Source organism: Carcharhinus amblyrhynchos, chromosome 4, assembly GCF_965287045.1.
Source record: "Carcharhinus amblyrhynchos chromosome 4, sCarAmb.v2.hapA, whole genome shotgun sequence".
Classification (NCBI taxonomy): domain Eukaryota; kingdom Metazoa; phylum Chordata; class Chondrichthyes; order Carcharhiniformes; family Carcharhinidae; genus Carcharhinus; species Carcharhinus amblyrhynchos.
The window spans coordinates 44,068,744-44,085,372 of record NC_137327.1 but is presented as its reverse complement, the minus strand read 5'-3'; the positions used below and the strand labels follow the sequence as shown (position 1 = coordinate 44,085,372).

The 16,629-nt window shown below is 40.5% G+C and overlaps 1 protein-coding gene across 2 annotated transcripts in view; it reads left to right on the top strand.

The window, feature by feature from the left end:
• The window catches only part of cfdp1 (craniofacial development protein 1), a 200,668-nt gene that overhangs the window by 163,910 nt on the left and 20,129 nt on the right, over positions 1 to 16,629 (top strand). For both annotated transcript variants that reach the window (XM_080187049.1, XM_080187048.1), the window contains exon 6: positions 3,001 to 3,159. In XM_080187049.1, coding sequence (XP_080043175.1) covers positions 3,001 to 3,159 — 159 coding nt within the window. The remainder of the gene's footprint in view (positions 1 to 3,000; positions 3,160 to 16,629) is intronic.

Below are 16,629 nucleotides of genomic sequence, written 5' to 3'. Positions count from 1 at the left end.
CGCCTTTTGGAAATCTAAAAACACCACATCCACCAGTTCCCCTCTGTAAACCTATCTGTGACACTAATAAATAAATTTAAATTTCATCTTTCATGTATCCATCCATTTTAACCGGTTTAGGACGTCTTGAATTCTATCACCATCCTCCTCACAGTTTACAGTTCTTCCAAGTTTTGTCTCATCTACAAATTTTAAAATTGTGTTCCATACACCCAAACCTAATATAAATGTTAAGAAAAGTAGTGGTCCTCCATTATCAACTGCTAATATCAACAGTTTAATGTGGAAAAGTGTGAGGTAATTCACTTTGGCAGGAATAACAGATGTGTAGAGTATAGGGCTAATGGTAGGACTCTGAATAGTGTTGATGAACAGAGGGATCTAGGTGTATGTGTACATAGATCCCTGAAAGTTGGGAATCAAGTAGATAAGGTTGTCAGGAAGGCATACGGTGTCTTGGCGTTTATTGGTAGGGGGATTGAATTTAGGAGCCGCAACGTCATGTTGCAACTGTACAAAACTCTGGTGCGTCCGCACTTGGAGTATTGTGTGCAGTTCTGGTCCCCACATTATAGGAAGGATGTGGAGGCATTGGAGAGGGTGCAGAGGAGGTTTACCAGGATGTTGCCTGGTATGGAGGGAAGGTCCTATGAGGAGAGACTGAGGGATTTGAGGTTGTTTTCGTTAGAAAGAAGGCGGCTAAGAGGGGACCTTATTTAAACATACAGGATGATTAGAGGTTTAGATAGGGTGGACAGTGATAGCCTTTTTCCTCAGATGGAAGAAGCTAGCACAAGGGGGCATAGCTTTAAATTAAGGGGTGGTAGTTATAGGACGGATGTCAGAGGTAGTTCTTTACCCAGAGGGTGGTGAGGGATTGGAATGCCCTGCCTGCTGCAGTTGTAGATGCGCCTAGTTTGGGGGCGTTTAAGAGATCCGTGGATAGGTTTATGGATGGAAAGGGATTGGTTTAGGTTAGAGGGTCATTGCTTTTTTAATTGGTCGGTGCAACATCGTGGGCCGAAGGGCCTGTTCTGCGCTGTAATGTTCTATGTTCTATGCATGTTCTATGCTAAAAAACCATGCTGTATAAAAAAGGATTATTTGTAATTTGGTCCTCTGGCACCAGCTCAGTATGGAAGGAGAATTGGAAAATAATGACCAATACCTCTGCAATTTCCTCTCTTATTTCCCTTGTTTGCCTGATATTACCTTTTGGCAAGGTTTAAATCATGAACCATTCAATGTTTAAGTCACCAATCAGGTGCATGTCAAAGTGAGAGATCTCCAAACAGTAACAGGAAAGTCTGCAGGAATGACCTGGAAAGAGCGGTAGTTATCAGTTCCTTTTACTGTTTCTGTTGTAGCTTCTTTCATTTTTTTTGGTGATAAGATTTACTCCACATGTACTGGCCTCTTTAACAAAATGGGCATAAATTTTGTAGCATCAATGGCAATTTTTAAAAACCTTAAATCATGTCTGCATGGGTTTCCTCTAGGTGCTCTGGTCTCCTCCCATGGTCCAAAGATGTGTGGGTTAAGTTGATTGACCATACTAAATTGCCTCTTAGCATCAGGGGGATTAGGAGGGTAAAAAAGTAGGGTTACAGAATAGACCTGGGGGGTATTATTGTCAGCACAGGCTCCACTGGGCTGAATGGCCTCCTTCTGCACTGCAGCGATTCTATGATTCTGTTGGTTGGCTGGCTGTGGTATTCTTGTTAATGTTACTTAATGTATGTATAGCTGTCATTCCTTGAAGGCACCTAGTCATGAAGAGAAAATTATACAATGATGCATTGATCCAAACAAATATTTATTCAAGGCACATTTATGTATGCAAGACATATTTATATTTATTCAGTCAAGGAATAAGATTGATGCAAGCAGAGTGGAAGACAGACCGTCAATGCCCAAAGACTGGTAGCAAAGAACTAGTGCAAGGAAAATGTAATTTTATTTTTCCTCAAGAACTAATTGCTACTTTTTTAGATGTTTGAGCTGATCATCAACTTGGTATGGCCATGGTTATGTATTTAACTTGTCTCTGAGATAGCGCTATTGTGGTTAGGTTACAAAGTTGTGCTTCAAGCCCTAGTTCTGATATCTGAACACCAAATCTGGGCCTGCATTTTGGTGCTTAATGAAAGAGGGCTTGTGCTTTTTTTTGGAAGGAATGTTAAACATCCTCTATTTGTGGGACCCTTGTGTGCAAATTCATTGTCTCTTTTCCCACATTACACTAATAACTACACTTCAGAAACACTTTATTAGCTGTGAAACAATTTGAGATGCCTTGAGCTTTTGAAAGGTGCTATATAAATGTATGTTCATTGTTTTTTTCATGGTAAAGTACTAGAGATATTTATTATTTGGGTCAAAGATACAAAACAATAGCCATCAAACATAATCTGAAGAAGCTGGATTAATTGAATTTGACATCACAAGGTGCAAATCACTGCTGATCTTTCTGTATACTATAGCTATGACTGTAACACTACATTCTGCACCCACCTTTCCTTTTCTGTGTACTTGGCTATATTGCTTTGGCTATATTGTGCACAAAAGATAATACTTTCCACTATATACTAATACATGTGACAATAAGTCAAATCAAGTGGAAGAATAATGGTTTGAGTAATGTACCTATTTAACTGAGTCACTGTTTGTATGGAATCTGCACATTCTCCCCATGTCTGTGTGGGTTTCCTCTGGATGTTCTGGTTTCCCCACCACAGTCTGAAACACATGCTGGTTAAGTGCATTGGCCGTGCTAAATTCTTCCTCAGTGTACTCGAACAGGTGCCGGAGTGTGGTGACTAAAGGATTTTACAATAATTTCATTGCAGTGTTAATTTAAGCCTACTTGTGAAACACATAAGTAAACTTTCTATAGACAGTGGAATATTTGATTACTCAACTTATAAATGTCTCTACACAGTTAAGGTTTGCACTACTTCTGTTCTGAGTATTTGCTGTCTTTTTGTTTTCCAAATGCAGAGTAAAGAGACAAAGTGCCATAGGTAACATTCTGGGAAAGATAGGAGGAAAGAAACAAAAGATGAGCACCTTGGAGAAATCGAAGATCGACTGGGAAGCATTCAAAGAAAAGGAAGGGATTAGCGATGAGCTTGCGATCTATAACCGAGGAAAAGAAGGGTGAGTGAAAATGAGTTCAAAAGGGAAATGGCCTAATTTCTAGAACAAGGCAAAGATAACGGAACAAAATATAAGCAAATTATTGCGGATGCTGAAATCTGAAACCAAAAGAGGAAATGCAGGAAAATATCACCAGGTCTGGCAGCAAACCTATCGTTCTCCATGGCTATCATGGAATTATGGTCACTGGTCCCAAAGTGATCCCTCACTCACACTTCTGTCACCTGCCCAAGAGGAGGTCAAGTTTTGCCCCCCTCTCTACTTGGCCCATCCACGTGCTGAATGAGTATCTAGAGTTGCAACGGGATCTTGATCAATTGGGCCAGTAGGCTGATAAATAGCAGATGGAATTTAATTTGGATAAATGCGAGGTGATGCATTTTGGTAGATCAAACCAGGGCAGGGCTTAGTCAGTTGATGGTAGGGCACTGGGGAGAGTTATAGAATAAAGAAATCTAGGAGTAGAGGTTCATAGCTCGTTGAATGAGGAGTTACAGGGAGACAGGGTGGTGAAGAAGGCATTCGGCATGCTTAGTTTCATTGGTCAGGAGTTGGGGCATCTTGTTGAAGTTGAACAAGACATTGGTAAGGTCACGCCTGGAATACTGCGTACAGGTCTGGTCACCCTATTATAGAAAGGATATTATTATTATACTAGATTTACTAGGATGCTACTGGGACTTGGTGGTTTGAGTTATAAGGAGAGGCTGGATAGACTGGGACTCTTTTTCCTGGAGCACAGGAGGCTTAGGAGTGACCTGATAGAGGTCTATAAAATAATGAGGGGCATAGATCAGTTAGATACTCAATACCTTTTCCCAAAGATAGGGGAGTCTAAAACTAGAGGGCATAGATTTAAGATGAGAGGGGAGAGATACAAAAGGGTCCAAAGAGGCAATTTTTTCAACACAGGGTGGTGAGTATCTGGAACAAGCTGCCAGAGATAGTAGTAGAGGTGGGTACAATTTTTTTCTTTCAAAAAGCATTTAGACAGTTACATGGGTAAGATGGATATAGACGGATATGGTTCAAACAAGGGCAATTAGGACTAGCTTAGTGGTTTAAAAAAAAGGATGGCATGGACAAGCTGGGCTGAAGGGCCTGTTTCCACACTGTAAACTTGGATTACTCTTTCTGTAAGGAGAGAAAAGAGCTGACGTTTCAAGCCCAGATGACCCCTTGTCAAAGCTTTGACAAAGATAACAAAGCAGTTCTGTGGTCAAAGGCTTTGTACTTGGAAATACCTGGCAGCCAGCCAACTACAGCATCCATTTCTATTCCCCACAACCATTGAAACATCTTATTGGTTAATCCACACTCTCCTTCCAAGGCATTGGAGTTTGATCGTTGCACTGGTTTCCGTCCAGCTGTGTGACAGTCTATATCAGTTGCTGCATTTCTAAGTAACAATCAAGCCTTCCATCAGTTATCCCTCTCCTGCGACAATTTATGATGTGTTTTAGAGTTAATGAATCCTTGGTAATATCTTAACTGATTTGAAGCTATGTGTGCTATAATAGCACTTCAGCAAAAATGCAAGAATTTCTCACAAACGTTTGACTTACTCCATCTACAAAAATAAATTGTTAAATGCAAGTTTTGATATATAACATTATTGATATAATGACATTGTGCAAATTGGCACAGTGAAAACTGCCATGATATTATCTCTTACAATGGTTACAGCACATTCAAACTGAAGAGAGTTCCTTTGATCATTCCAATCCAGTGACTAAATATAGATGCAAGTTTCAGTTCCAAAGATTTGTGGGAGTGTTTTTTTATTAATAATCTGTTCTAGTCGAACAAAAAAAGTGTCTAGTTTTATGAAGACGTGACAAGCAGTAATTTCAGGAATGGGCCGATTGAAAGATTTTGAAGCACTATGACTGGAGGAAAATTAATCACCTATGTCCACACATTCAATCAATTGTTATCTGTGTGTGCTGATAGCTGTTTGAAGGATGAACGTGACAGATATTGAAATTAATTTAACCTTGGTTTATCTTGTTACAGCAGGTGTATTATGGTTTGGTTTATTTAAAAACTGCCAAGCATTATTGCCATTTCATCATGTATTAATGGAGAAAATTTCCAAACGCTGATGATTGCATTACACCTGTTGTGACCAATACAACAGATGTAACACAAGAACATGGGAGTCTCAGCTGGGACACATTACCCAATCTTATCAAAGAACATGAATATTAGTCCAAAATGCAACATTTGATAGGGTGGAACCAGATTTTTTTTAAAAAAACAAAATGGTATTGTGCTGAAGCAGCCGTAGCATTCGTAGCTGTGTCACAGGACAATAACTGAGATTGTGTCTCCTTCTCCCACTTATACCTGTTTCTGTGCTTGTATCTATACCATCAGCAGCAGCATACATACTCTTGTCATAAACTAGTTTTTGGATGTCACAATACAAGCCTGAGGATGGATTGGGAGAAATTCAGTATTCCGCAAAGGAGGGCAAAGAAATTGATGAAGAAGGGGAAAATAGAATGCAAACTTGCAAGTAACATAAAAACAGGCTGTAAAAGTTTCTATTAGTATATAAAAAGAAAAAGATTAGTGAAGACAAGTGTAGATCCCTTACAGTCCAAAATAAGAAGATTTATAATAGAGAACAAGGAAATAGCAGAGCAGTTAAACAGTTATTTTAGTTCTGTCTTCACGAAGAAAAGTACAAAAATTTCACGGAAATGCTAAGGAAACAAATATTGATTGGGAAGCAAGAATTGAAGGAAATTAGTATTACTAGAAAAGAGTGCTGCAGAAATTAATGGGACTGAAAGCTGATAAATCCCCAGGGCCTGATGATCTACATTCCAGGCTACTAAAGGAGTGGGATGTGGAAATAGTGGATGTGTTGGTTGTCATCTTCCAAACTTATGTAGGAACAGCCCTGGCAGATTGGAGGGTGGCAAATGTGACCCACTATTTAAAAAAGGAGGAGGGAGCAAACAGGGAATTACAGACTGGTTAGCCTGCTGTCAGTAGTAGGGAAAATGCTAGAGTTAATTATAAAGAGTGCAAAAACAGGACATATAGAAAATATCAACAGGATTTGGCAAAATCAACATATATTTATGAAAGAGAAATCATGTTTGACAAACCTACTGGACGTAAATAGTAGCATAGATAAGGGAGAACCAGTGGATGTGGTGTACTTGGATTTTAAAAAAGCTTTTGATAAAGTTCTACGTAAGATTTAACTGCAAAATTAAAGCACGTGCGATGGGGGTAATATATTGCATGGATTGAGAATAGGTTTGCAGATAGAGGTAGGAATAAATGTGTATTCTTTGAAGAGGTAGGCAGTGACTAGTGGAGCCTTGGAGGGATTGGTGCTTGGGCCCATCTATTCACAATAGACATCAATGGTTTGGATGATGGAACCGAAAGTAGTATTTCCAGGTTCACTGACAACAGGAAACTTAGCAGGAATGTCAGTGGTGAAAAGGCTGTTAAGAAGCTTCAAGATGGTTTGGACAAGTTGAGTAAGTGGACAAATACATGGCAGATGAAGCATAATGTGGTTAAATATGAAGTTATCCCCTTCAGATGGAGAAACAGAATGATAGTATTATTTAAATGGTGATAAATTGGGAAATATTGATGTACGTTGGAATCTGGATATCTTAGTACACCAATTACTGAAAGCAAGCATGCAGATACAGCAAGTCATTAAGGCAAATGGTATGCTGGCCTTTATTTCAAGAGGACTTGAGTGCATGAGCAAGGATGTCTTAATGCAGCTGTACGGGACCTTGGTGCGTCTGCATCTGGAGCATTTTGTGCAGTTTTTGTCTCCTTATCTATGAAAGTGTATACTTACGATAGAGGGAATACAGCGAACTGATACCTGAGATGTAAAGACTGTTGTCTGGGGAGAGATTGGGTTGACCGGGCCTGTATTCACTGGAATTTAAAAGAATGAGAGGGGATCTAACTGAAACATATAAAATTCTGATACTATGCAGACTGGATGCCGGAATGATGTTTCCTCTGGCTTTTGGGGGGGTGGGGTGGGGGGGCAGTGTGCACGTGATATGGGGTTGGCCATTTTCTCACTTGCACTGGTAAACCTGTGGAATTCTCTATCACAGAAGGCTGTGGAGGCCAAGTCACTGAATATATTTAAGGGAGAAATAGCTTTGTAGATTCTAATGGTGTCAAGAGGTATGGGGAGAGCACAAGAGCATGCTGTCGAGATATTGGTCTCGATGTTACCATTTTAATTCTGAGTGCTAGATGGACTTGAAACTGTGAGTGTTTTAGATCTGACTTTTACACCTGTTCTCAGGCGCCCCCATACACACTCTGCCCGCAGAAATATCAGCAAGTCTGAATCGCTGTGCACAAGCCTGTGGGCAGGGCTTTACATGACCAAAACACTGTAGTTTTGATTAGAGCCTTAAGTGCTCATGCGTAGTAAAAGAAAGCTGAAAAATGTTCCCCTGCCACATTGCTCCTAGGCCTCCCCCTGGCCTCCACAGACATTGCCCCATTCCCACAACTTTACTGCGCCCCCAGACTGAGTCAGTGAGCCACTGGAACAGACCTTTGCCAAGCATGTCTGTTTCGTGCCAAATCTGGAGACAGGTAAAGGGAGAAGTACTGGTAAAGTTGGGTGTCCAGCCCATTAATTCAATTTAAATACATTCAAACGTATTCAAATGCATTTAAATTGCCATCATGCCCATTTCGGGCGTGGTCCCAATCGTTGCCAGTTTCTGCCAGTGGTAAAGGGGGGACAGCTGTGGAAGCAGTGACGGATCGCGCTACTCGCCTCACGTCCTACTTTACCAAGTTTTCACACCCAAAAACAGGCCCAACTTAATGGTAAAATCGGGTCCAGAGGGTTAGCCACAATCAAGTTGAATGGCAGAGCAGACTCAAAGAGCTGAGTGGCTTACTCCTCCTACTTTCTATTTTCCTACTTTCCTACAATGAAACTGCAGATTTCACAGTTTAGAATAAGTAAAGTTTACGACATGAGAATCAAGTAATGTAAACATTACTAAATAAACCCTGTTGTAGGTAATTACGTATACTTTACACCAAAACGGATGATAATATGCAACCATAGGTAAGTAGTTGGGAGTTTGATAGTGAAGTTGCAAGTGACTTGGAGTGTTTCCTCCCAGCTATAGATTTCAAAGGAAGTGACGCTACAAGATGGGCTGAGAAAATGATTGATGTAAAAAAAATAGTCAGTGATGGTCTTGTCAAAGAACAGGACATGGGAAAAGGCCACAGGAGATTGACGGAATGGCCAAGAACATGACCAGGGAGGGCAATTTAGAGAATTTGAGTGCCTTCATTCTTTAAATGAGTATTACTTGGAAATCAATTCTGATGTGCATTTTCTTTTTCACTTTCCAACATGTGTCTGAGACCTGCAGGCTGCTTACAGTGAGGCTTGGGCAGCTATTTAGTGAGAGCTATTTAGTGTTCTTAACCACTTCATCCATTGCCTAATTGAAATAATAGCCAGCCACAGTGCTCCAAGACCATTCTTCCCTGTATCTAGTCACCAGGAAATTCCTGATAAGAGCCCAGGCTGACCTGTTGTTTATTTTATTTTCCATCATCTGCAATTGGTATGTGCATCAACTTATCTTGGTATTTCTCCTGTACAACATTGAGAATAGAATTTCACAAAGTAGGTTTTTTGAACTGAATCCATATCTGGCTACTTGTAGAATTACCTGTTGGTATACAGTCAAATCATTGTTATTTTGTCTTGCTACTTCTTGCTGCTGTACTCAGGTTTTTCAGAAAACACATTTGTGAACTTAGCAACTTTTAATAGGGCTCTTTAAAATTGTTTTTTAGGCCATATTGCTCATTATTCCAGTGTTCTGTCAAACTCCTATATTAAAAATGACTCCCAAAACCCTTTTTTTTGTATTGGTTCATGAGATGTGGGGTTGCTGGCTGGGCCAGCATTTATTGCCCATCATTGAACGCGTTTAAGAGTCAACCACATTGTTGTGGCTTTAGAGTCTCATGTAGGCCAGACTATGTAAGGATGACAGATTTCCTTCCCTAAAGGACATGAGTGAACCAGGTGGGTTTCGTGGTCATCCAGTTTTTTTTAATTGAATTCAGATTTCACCATCAGCCGAGGTGGGAGTCAAACCTGGGTCCACAGAGCATTACCCTGGGTCTCTGTATCAGTATTCCAGCCACAGTACCACTTTGCCACTACCCCTCTTGTTTGTACATATGTTGCGTCAGAAAAGCATAACAGCAAGGTATAAAGCTCTTGGCAGTAAAGAGTACTTTGACTTTCTCACAAAGATCTTTGACACAAATCTCTGATGGGATTTTTGTCTTATTTGAAAAGGAACTTCTGAGTTGCCTTGGTGCCTTTTTCATTATCTAAAATAATTTTAACTTGTTTATTTTTAGACTTTATCATTTAGAAATGTACTTCAATGTGGATGAAGAGATGGATCAATCCTTTATTACAGCTCACGCAGTTTGTTTTGTAAAATTAATGAAATTGTGCCCTCTGGTCTTTGTAATAATAGTAGAACTAGCTTTAGTTACTGCACCTCACACACATTAACAGGCAAATTTCTATTACTGGTCACCTGTGCAGAAAGAGATAAAGCAATCAGTCATTACTTTTGTGTGTGCATATAGATAATGCCTAGTTTTCTGTTAGAGGTATTCAGTAATGTACAGGTACCCTTGGTGTACCTAGTGTTGACTGTGATTTCAGAATGCTATTTGTTCGAAAAATCAGCTTTCAATTTCCGTTTGCTTTCACAAATGATCAAATACCTAGTCACAGCTGCGAATGATCTGAAAGACCTTTCTCTTTCTTGGTTCACCTACAAATAATGAGCCTTAGACAGTCTTTATCCACTTCATTGTGACTTTGGCTCACAATGTAAAATTGCTCCTAACTCCAAATTGAAACTCACCAAAAGAGTACTTGACAGCTTGTGTTAGAGTGGAGTTGAGTCCTAATAGGCAATGCTTTATATCATGTGGCCTGAGAGTGTTTCATAGTTCCAGATAGTGCTTCCTCCTTAGCACTAGTATCCTTCGCTGCGTGCACAAAAAAGTCATTTTTAAAACAAATGGTTTAAATGGTCGTTGGAACATTAAAAATGTAATCTTTGTTCCAGGATTGCAGAAGTGAGTGAGTTAAATTAATAATGGGGGACAAGAAGCAATTTTTAATTGCTTTCTGCAGCTTTTAAGGAGGCGAAACACATTCTCTTTCAGTAATAGCTGCAGCAAGTTGGCATAGCATCAATTGAAGTTACTCATTCATGCTCTTCATCAGATTGTGCTTGCTCTTGATTTTAGGATTGTTTGACCCTGAATAATGGTAATGAACTCCCTGCAGCACTGAGTAGACGGAATCTGTACCAGCTGACAGTGGTTGGTTTTCTTTCTGTTGCTTAAGGACTTTTGATTGCAAATAGCACGTTTAAGTTTGCAAAATTAGATTAATACACTATTATACATGAAGCATTTCAGAATTATGTTTTCATTTAAATTTATTACAACTTTGGGTATTTTAGTGAGTGTTTCAACCATAACGCCATGGTTTGCTTTGACAAAGGGTCATGTGGACTCGAAATGTCAGCTCTTTTTTTCTCGTTACAGTTGCTGCCAGACCTGCTGAGACTTTCCAACGTTTTCTCTTATGGTGCCATGGTGCTATGCTAAATTTAAATTACAGATTAAACTACAGGAAGTAAGGGCTGCAGTGCTTGTACACATTTTCAGTTGCTGATCATTTGAGTGACATATAATGGACAGATTGCTGCCTACGAGCTCAGATGGGAAACAGATGAATAAAATATTGCTAAAATAAATTGTGTATTCAGAGCCTTTGAACATAAGGCACACTATCTTTCGCTTGATAGCATAGACTTTCAATGTTGCTGAAGACAGAGAGAGACATATTGCCATTGCTTTTTATTTTGCACTTGTATGGGGAGCTTATAATTCTCTGTTGCTTTCTCCATGGCAACACCTTGTCCAATCAGGGTCAACTTGCCAACTAAGCAGCACTCTTTACTGTAATATAAATTGTTGTGAAATTTAGCATTCTTGTGTTTGTCCTAATGAGTACAAGTTTTGGCAACATGTCTCATGGTCATTAATATGAGAATTGAAGTGTTGAAACTGCTGACGCTCCTTTGTTTATTTATTCCTGTTGTTAGGATTTTGAAATAGGGTATTTTGAGGCTATTATACTCTGCCATTCCAACCCTGCTTAGACCTGCGCCAGATCCTTATTGTTTGTTTTGTGTTTTCTCTCTCAGTTTTCTCCAATATTAATCTTTAGACAGTAGCCACACCATACCCCCGCCCCCGCACTGATCTCCGAGGAAACCACCACTTTAGATTCTTCTACCCAAACATTTGTCCTTCCAAACTGTTTGCGATTTTGTCCCAGCACTTCATTTCCACTCTAACTGCTGTTTGACTTCCCCTTTTATGGGACATTTTGCATTCCATTTGACCACTGAGTGTTCAAGTGCCAACCATGACTTTGAAGCTCCAGAAGCTAAGAGCTTGAAGCTTCAAAACTTACCAACCATGCTTAAAAATAGCTTTATACATTCTTGATAGCATTGAAAAGGTACATAGTGACTGCTGCTTTAAATCTATCAACAGCTTTTGTAAATGTGCAATAACTTGATTACCTATATATGAAGAAAGAACCTCCTGCAAAAAAAGAGAAGTTTTTAAGAATAATGAGCATTTCTGCATTGCCAAATTTTCTGTAGACATTTTTTAAAAATGTTGTTAGTCACCTTGGTATATCTTTACATTCTTGTAAACAAATCCAAACGAAAATACCTTGCTGTGTTTATTGAAGCACTTAAACCCTTTGTGACATTGATTGTTACCTGCTATAACCTTACCAAGATGGAAGCATTTCCTGTGTCCTTTTGTGACCAGATATTTATTTTTCCTGCTTTGCCTTGCACTCTTCTGATAAACTGCCCATAGTTCTCTTTGAAGTTTGTTATCGATGTGCTGTTTCATATTGTAGGACAATTTCTTGGAGGATTCCTATGATTCCATGTTGTCTCAACATTTTCAGCTAGTTTCAAGAGATTTTTAGAAGTCTATTGCTAAGTCATGCACTGAACATCATCCCGAGACCTCGGGGACCTGCAACACCATGCAGACGCCATCACTGCTCAAACAGAGCAATGCATCAAAACACTCTCTGCTTTATAATGAAGAATTCAAAGACACATAAAAACGGTGGTTTATAACTAAACCTGAAAATGAAATAAAATTGAGTTTATTGTTAATGCGTTTGACGGCCCTTCAGGTAAAGGTGAACTTGCATTTTGGATGGTAGGTTCTACATTAGCGCTTTTTTCTCTGCGTTTTCTCTTCATGAATGCTTTGTCTATCATGAAATGGTGCTTACACCACTCCAACCCCTTATCCAAGTGTCATTCTTACTTTATGTTATAAACAATGATTATGTTATGATCCCAATTACTTGATAAAAAGAAAAGAATTGCCATGATTCCAATGGAAAGGAAACCAATAGACAAGCTTTCATTTCTTAAAACTTTTACTGTAAGTAACCAACTAAAATCAGCATAATTCAAACATTGACAACTGAAGGATATTTTGAACGAAGAGGTAAATTTCACTTAAATAATCAATACAACAAAGATGCACTTCATGTAGTTACAAGCATTTGCATTACTTCCCACACAAATGGGGCATCACATGCAATCTGTCTTTCCAACTCTACCTCTCTACATGACTTCTCACTTCCTGCTCAATTGTTTTAGCACATCAGTTGCATTTGCTAGCAGCTGGATTGCAGGTGTATTCCATCCTAAGCCCCAGATGTGGTTGCCACTGGCGAGGCACATGTTTGCACACCCTTGCTTCTCGAGTCAAAACATTGTCCGCCAGCATGGCATTCCCAGAAACTGCCTTCACTAATCTTTTTAAATGGTCTGGTGTACTCTGACAACACAGAAACAGCAGCAATGTTCTTTTCCAATCTACATTCCCTTGCCATTCCTCAGTCAATTCCAACTGTATAATAGGGTGGAATTTTCCCATCCTGTGCACCATGGACAGGACACTGACCATGCGATGGTCTGTTGACCTCAGGTGAGATTTTCTGGCTTTGGGGCGAGCGTGGCTGGAAAATCCCGCCCATGAAGTAATATGATCTTTGTTCTATTCTTAGATCCTTCACCACAAGGATCGGTTTGAAAATTGTCAAGCAGAAAACTGTTCCATTTGGAGAGACCCTTGTTTATTTCCTCTCATATGAATACTGAGTGCTCTGAACTGCCACTGCAATTAGATTCCTATTCATACTTTGCTTCTTAACTGTTCATCCCCATGGCAACTGTGAGTCACATGGGCATTTCTTGGAATTTAATGATGTCATAATCAGAAAACCAATTAACCATCTTTTGGAATGCCCTCCAGTTCACCTTGGTCTTAAAAAGGACATTGCTCAATAAGAAAACATAAGCAAATGTATCATCACAACTGAGTTATTGAACTATGCAGCCATCACAGCCAAATGGAGGTATCGTCGGCACAGTGGTCCCTCAAAGTTAAGGGTGTCATCCATCATTCTTGGTGAATCTTCAAATGACTGAGGAACCACAAGTTCTTCTGCAATGGGGGCATGTTGTTGCACAGAAGAGTGGAATTTGCTGACGAGGCTTCATTTCCCTTTTCTTCCTCCTCCATCACTGTTCTGCCTCACTGTCAAGTTGCTGAGCCTTGAAACAGCTTGCACCTTGGTAGATCATTCTGAGCGGTCCGCAGCCATCTCCTCCCAGTCAGTGGTGGTAACGCCTCTGCTTTAAGACAGCTTTGAGCGTGTCCTATACCTTTTCCTTTTGGCCACCCTTGGTGGTGTTAACATTGGTCCAGGAAGAGCTCAGAGAACCTGCTGATGGGTGGTTTTAGGGCATGCGGACACAATGGTCCGTCCATTGAAGTTGGTGCCACAAGAGCAGCACTTGGATGCAGTTTCATGGAGGATGCTAGGGTTGGTTTGCCGGTCCTCTCATTTAATCCCCAAGGTTTGACAGAAGCAACGCTAATGGAACCTCTCAAGGATCATAAAGTGGCATCAATAGTCTAGATTTTGCTATGCGGAAAAGGGTGGTCAACACAATGGCTTTATAAACCAGGTGGACTATGTTTTGACTCGAGAAGCAAGGGTGTGCAAACATATGCCTCCTCAGTGGCAACCACATCTGGGGCTTAGGATGGAATACACCTGCAATCCAGCTGCTGGCAAATGCAACTGAAGTGCTGAAACAATTGAGCAGTAAGTGAGAAGTCATGTAGTGGAGTAGAGTTCCAATTGCATGCGATGCCCCATTTGTGTGGGAAGTAATGCAAATGCTTATAACTACATGAAGTACATCTTTGTTGTATTGATTATTTAAGTGAAATTTATCTCTTTGCTCAAAGAATCCTTCAGTTGTCAATGTTTGAATTATGCTGAGTTTAGTTGGTTATTTACAGTAAAAGTTTTAAGAAATGGAAGCTTGTCTATTGGTTTCCATTGGAATCATGGCAATTCTCTTCTTTTCATAAAGTAATTGGGATCATAACATAATCATTGTTTATGATATAAAGTAAGAATGACACTTTGATAAGGGGTTGGAGTGATGTAAGCACCATTTCATGTCAGACAAAGCATTCAGGAAGAGAAAACACAGAGAAAAAAGCGCACCTGCGCAAGGATATTTTGGCCCTGGAGGGAGTGCAGAGGAGGTTTACTAGGCTGATACCGGAGTTGAGGGGGTTGAGCTATGAGGAGAGGCTGAATAAACTAGGCTTGTACTCGTTAGAGTTTAGAAGAATGAGGGGAGATCTCATTGAGACGTATAAGATGATGAATGGGATGGATAGGATAGAGGTGGAGAGACTCTTCCCGCTCAAAAAAGACAGTAGGACTAGGGGGCACAGCCTCAAGATAAAGGGGAGGCGGTTTAGAACGGAGTTGAGGAGGAACTTCTTCACTCAAAGGGTGGTGAATCTCTGGAATTCTCTGCCCGTTGAAGTGGTGGAGGCTGCCTCGCTAAATATTTTTAAAAAGCGGGTTGATGGGTTCTTGATAAGAGAGGGGATTAAGGGTTATGGGGAGAGGGCGGGAAAGTGGAACTGAGCCACGACAGATCAGCCATGATCTTATTGAATGGCGGGGCAGGCTCGAAGGGCTAGATGGCCTACTCCTGCTCCTATTTCTTATGTTCTTATGTTCTTAATGTAGATCATTCTTTGTCTGCAAGCTCCCCTTCACTTTGCCACCAGGGGGGCCCTACCAGGAGGCATCACTCTCAAGTTCATTGGAATGCATAAGCCTCTCCACTGTGGCAAGGTGACAGTCTTTGGAAAGGAAATTAAGGTATGTCCTGACTTCCAATTTTCTACCATTCTCCCCATCCCCTTGCTCTTCAACTATAATTAGACTAATTCTTCTGACAGAACTTGGCGCCGTGCCATAAAATTTGCCCTTGGTTGTTCCATTAGCCAATGAAAAATGCAATTTCATCACTGTAATCCAAAATAGCTTGTCTATATCTTGAACAAATAATCTTGTGAAATGTTTCCAAAGGGCAATAGAAATGCATGAGATAGCACTTAACTCTTGTCATACTATATAGTTTCAATTCTAATCCGTTTTCTTCTCTCCTGATATCATTCATGTGCAAAGGATATGGTTCCACAGGCTGGATTGAATATAAAAGTAGGGAGGTCTTGCTGCAGCTGTATAGGGCATTGGTGAGGCCGCAGCTGGAGTACTGTGTGCAGTTTTGGGCGCCGCACCTGCGCAAGGATATTTTGGCCCTGGAGGGAGTGCAGAGGAGGTTTACTAGGCTGATACCGGAGTTGAGGGGATTGAGCTATGAGGAGAGGCTGAATAAACTAGGCTTGTACTCGTTAGAGTTTAGAAGAATGAGGGGAGATCTCATTGAGACGTATAAGATGATGAATGGGATGGATAGGATAGAGGTGGAGAGACTCTTCCCGCTCAAAAAAGACAGTAGGACTAGGGGGCACAGCCTCAAGATAAAGGGGAGGCGGTTTAGAACGGAGTTGAGGAGGAACTTCTTCACTCAAAGGGTGGTGAATCTCTGGAATTCTCTGCCCGTTGAAGTGGTGGAGGCTGCCTCGCTAAATATTTTTAAGAAGCGGGTTGATGGGTTTTTGATAAGAGAAGGGATTGAGGGTTATGGGGAGAGGGCGGGAAAGTGGAACTGAGCCACGACAGATCAGCCATGATCTTATTGAATGGCGGGGCAGGCTCGAAGGGCTAGATGGCCTACTCCTGCTCCTATTTCTTATGTTCTTATGTTCTTAAGAGGGTACTTCCACCCAATGAATTCTGCACATCTTCAGCACTGGTAGCCTAAAAAGTTTCTTCATTGAAATGAAAGCAGCACGCTGAGAATCTGGGGTGAG